At 35.7% G+C, this 4,007-nt stretch overlaps 1 protein-coding gene across 1 annotated transcript in view; it reads left to right on the plus strand.

Moving 5' to 3' along the window:
- Window positions 1-221: 221 nt before the first annotated feature.
- The window catches only part of UBA3 (ubiquitin-like modifier activating enzyme 3), a 6,220-nt gene continuing 2,434 nt past the window's right edge, over window positions 222-4,007 (plus strand). Inside the window, exons 1-3 of the mRNA XM_010180642.1 lie at window positions 222-343; window positions 1,290-1,370; window positions 3,522-3,604. Of these exons, the coding sequence (XP_010178944.1) occupies window positions 224-343; window positions 1,290-1,370; window positions 3,522-3,604 (284 nt within the window). The 5' untranslated portion in view covers window positions 222-223. The remainder of the gene's footprint in view (window positions 344-1,289; window positions 1,371-3,521; window positions 3,605-4,007) is intronic.

A 4,007-nucleotide genomic window follows, 5' to 3' on the forward strand; every position in this document is an offset into this window, starting at 1 on the left:
CCTCTATGCATATTTGCATTATTGCTTCCTAGTTCTGCAAATAAAACCCACTCATGCAAATGTTAAAGTACATAAAGTACATGCAAAAAAGAATACACAAGTGCGTTTGTACGAATGGTCAATAACTTGGGTATTTTTAAGATGTAGAAAGAAAAAAAAATATTTTAGAGGTGTGGCTTTTTCTCTATGGTTTTGCAGCTGAATTTACTGTGTTCTGTGCAGAATGGCTGTTGATGGTGGGTGTGGGGGCACTGGAGACTGGGAAGGTCGCTGGAACCATGTAAAGAAGTTCCTCGAGCGATCTGGACCATTCACACATCCTGATTTCGAGCCAGGCACTCAAGTGAGAAATACTTACTTTAAATAAATAAACTGTAGTGTGTGTTGCAGTCTAATGTGAAGTTTCATTGATTGACCACAGCAGTGTATGAATGCTAAAACCGCATGAAAAGCTTTTATTTTAGTCAACTGAGCATTATGATTCTAGAAAAACGTGCTGTATTCCTTTGGTAAGCTTGTATTTCTAACGTGTACAGTCAGCTACAAGCTTGCTGTCATCATGTGTGTAAATGTATAATGATATATGAATTATGCTCTGTTCCACATGAAAAATTGTCTCTCCATTTTTAAGTAATTAGATACATTAAGAAATTACTTAAAGAAGGGATTAAGGTTAATATAAATACTTAAGAGAACTGGGAAAGATGTTTAATAGGGAAGAGCAAAATTTACACTGTGTTACTTATTACTTCTGCTTTCCTTTTTTGGTACATTTTGTTTCAGAGCTGACAGTTGAAGGTATTTTACTGTTACCTTTTTAATGTAGTATTCCATGATTTACTGGTTTGAGGCTGAGGTCCAGTAGAGCAGTTCACAGAAAGCAATTCTATAGTTAAAAATCTCAATTCTTTTTGGCCAGCAATGTTAAGATTTATTTTGTATTATATATCAGTAAAATTTTTGGAGGAAGAAAACATTATTATAATAATAAAGGCAGACCTTGCTTTTTTCATGTTCGAAGTTGATACAAAGAGAACACTGATATCAACAAAGGTCTTGCTTTTCTGTGAGTTGGGATATAGGAACTGCATGAACTTGTAACTGATTAAAGTCTGGTGTGTCATTACTCCTGCAAGCACAAACTGTTTTATTGATGTCAGTTCTTTTTATGTGAAACGTGTTAGGCACTGAAAATGTACAGCAATGCATTTGTAAGGATTGTAAAGCAAAGGACAAATTAAACTTTCTCCTGTTCAGTGTATTAATTCTTTGTTTTATATTTTCCACAGGCTCTTGAGTTTTTGTTAAGCACATGTAAAGTACTAGTTATTGGAGCAGGAGGATTAGGATGCGAACTCCTGAAAAACCTGGTAATGACTCAGTTTTCACCCTTTTGCTTCTTAGATTCTTTATTTTCCTTGAGGAAATGATCTCCTGCTTTGCTAACTTGGCATTTTTTATTGTATGTAGCTACTAAGTTTCTAAGTCCTGGTGCAAATGTATAAAATACATGATGATACAGACAAACTTGAAGAACATGCTTTGTTAATAGGCTGAAAAGGTGGTAGTTAATATGTTATGTGCTATTTGTTTAGTGATCTCAAAGCTTGTAATGAGGGACAACGTGGTGCTGTTTGTGAAGCTTGGACAAATGTTCACTTGTGGCCTTAGATACGGTGTAATGTTGGTGATTTTCCCTATCTACCAGATCTAGAGAAATGAAGTAAAGTAAGAACAAATCATAGTGACACAAGGAAGTGTTGTTTCTAATATAGTGGCTACAATGTATCTTTTCAGATACATTGAGATACATTGAACTGCCATAAGTAGCTAGTTTAGTATTAACAGTCAAAGCTGAATTTAATTTCCGTTTATTTTATATTTTTTTATCCAAAGTAAGGCTAGAATTACTGGAATGATTTAATACTAATAATACTTTATTATGAAATAACTTCTTTCCTTGATTTATGCCAACACTCACAGATTAGTGTACTTTACTGTAGCATTTATGTACTGCTTTTTCAGTATTTCCACGGATGACCTCCAAGTTTGAGATGCTTGATAAATCAATAGGCTCACTTAAAGCCAGGCATTCCAGATCCATTAGCTTAGGGATTTCCCAGCTCCAGCATTTGTGTATGCTCTTCTTCTGGTTGCTGTTTTGTTGCTGCAATGCTTAAGCAGGGTTTTACTTGAAGTGACTATGACAGCTCCAAGGTGGTTTTCTTTCTTTGGGAATTTAGTGCTGGTGAATTTAACCTTTGCCCAGAGCTACTGTTTTATGGGTTTATTGGGACATAACAACTTCAATCTGTTGATAGCTTGTCAAGAGAGAGGATTTGTGTGGGATAAGGGACTTGATGAGTCTGCTGGGTGTACTCAGTTCCCATCCCTTCAAAAGGGTTTTAAGTTATCGTTGTTAATTTGTATAAATTTAATCATTTTACCAATACAACATTTTCAGTATTTATTGTGCATGAGATGGCTCTGTTTATTCAGAAAATGTTAAATGAAAAGTTTGAAAGTCTTTATTTATATATATATATATAAAGATTGAGTCTTAAAGGAAAAAATGTAGATGATGGGACTAAATTTTTTTTAGTCACTTCAGAACTTCACAACACTTCCCTTCTCTAAACCCAGTGTTTTATGGCATTATTTCCCTTTAACCACAGGTCTCATTGTTTCTTTGTTCTTTTTTCTCAGACCCACAACACGCTTCCATGACAATTTTACTTCAAAGTTATTTCCCAAATCTAGTGATGCAAACAGAGATGGGGCAGAACCATGGTTTGATGTGTTCATGTGTCCATGGTTTGATGTGTTCTTGGGTAGTGAGGTGACTCTGTTCTCATGCTGTGCCGGCATTGAATACAGTGAGGAATTTTGTCTTATTTTGAACTCTGATTTGAGAGTGGATTTGCCAGGTTTATCTTATCTTTCCTATGTGACCTAGTCTAGTCCTGTGTGACCTAGTCTAGGTGATCCTGCCCTGGTAGGGGGGTTGGATTGGATGATCTTTTGAGGTCCCTGCCAATTCCTAATATTCTGTGATCTAGGCCAACTACGAAAATGGTGGATGTTGAAAAACGTGACATTTTAGAGGAATTAAATGTTGTTTGCCTATTCCTGCCAAGGAAGAAAGTGCTTATGGTATTTCTTCAAATCCTGTGGGGTTTTTTCCTCAATGAATGCTTGTGATTTACTGCAGTTGTGAGGGAACACTGCAAATTTCGCATATAGATCAGCCAACTGTGGGCTTCCCTGTGTTATTGTTAGGTAGGCTAAAGCAGTAGTACCTTCAGTAGAAGGTTGTGTTTGACCACTGAAGTGTCACTAACTGCATAGGAACCAAGGATATTCTTTTGACAAAGAACAACCATGGACCTGTTTGCACAGGCAATGAGGAGCAAATGTGTTTGTTCCTCCAAAGGTTGCTTTTTTGTCATGTGGAATGAACTCTGGAGCACTGTAAGAATTTCACTTGCTATTAAATGAAGTTGGCTTGTCTCTTTTCACAGGCACTGTGTGGCTTTAGACAGATCCATGTTATTGATATGGATACTATAGATGTCTCCAATCTTAACCGACAGTTTCTGTTTCGGTAAGTGGTATTTTCATGATTCGAGTTTTGTTTTTTTAAATGTACTTAAACAAAACGTGTGAATATGATCATTATTTTGCCTGAACAAGACATCATTAAAGATTCTTGAGCTTTCATATTACAATAGTACTCATAATTAACTAAATGTAACATGTGCTTCATTCTTGTTTTGAGATCTGTGTTGTCATAGTTTAAGCGTGAAGAAAATGAACATATGTTCCTTACCATTCAAATACAGCTAATGACTAATTGAAAAGGTAACACCAAAGGATAATGCACACAGATTAAGATATCAATTTTTCTGGTGCTCTTTTCTTCCAAGCAAAATTAAAAAATGTTGTTTTTTTTTTTTCCTACTGATAACTGTAATTGCATGGACACAGATAGATAACTTGGGGGCTCT

The sequence above is a fragment of the Mesitornis unicolor genome, unplaced genomic scaffold (genome assembly GCF_000695765.1).
Source record: "Mesitornis unicolor isolate BGI_N332 unplaced genomic scaffold, ASM69576v1 scaffold33233, whole genome shotgun sequence".
Taxonomy (NCBI): domain Eukaryota; kingdom Metazoa; phylum Chordata; class Aves; order Mesitornithiformes; family Mesitornithidae; genus Mesitornis; species Mesitornis unicolor.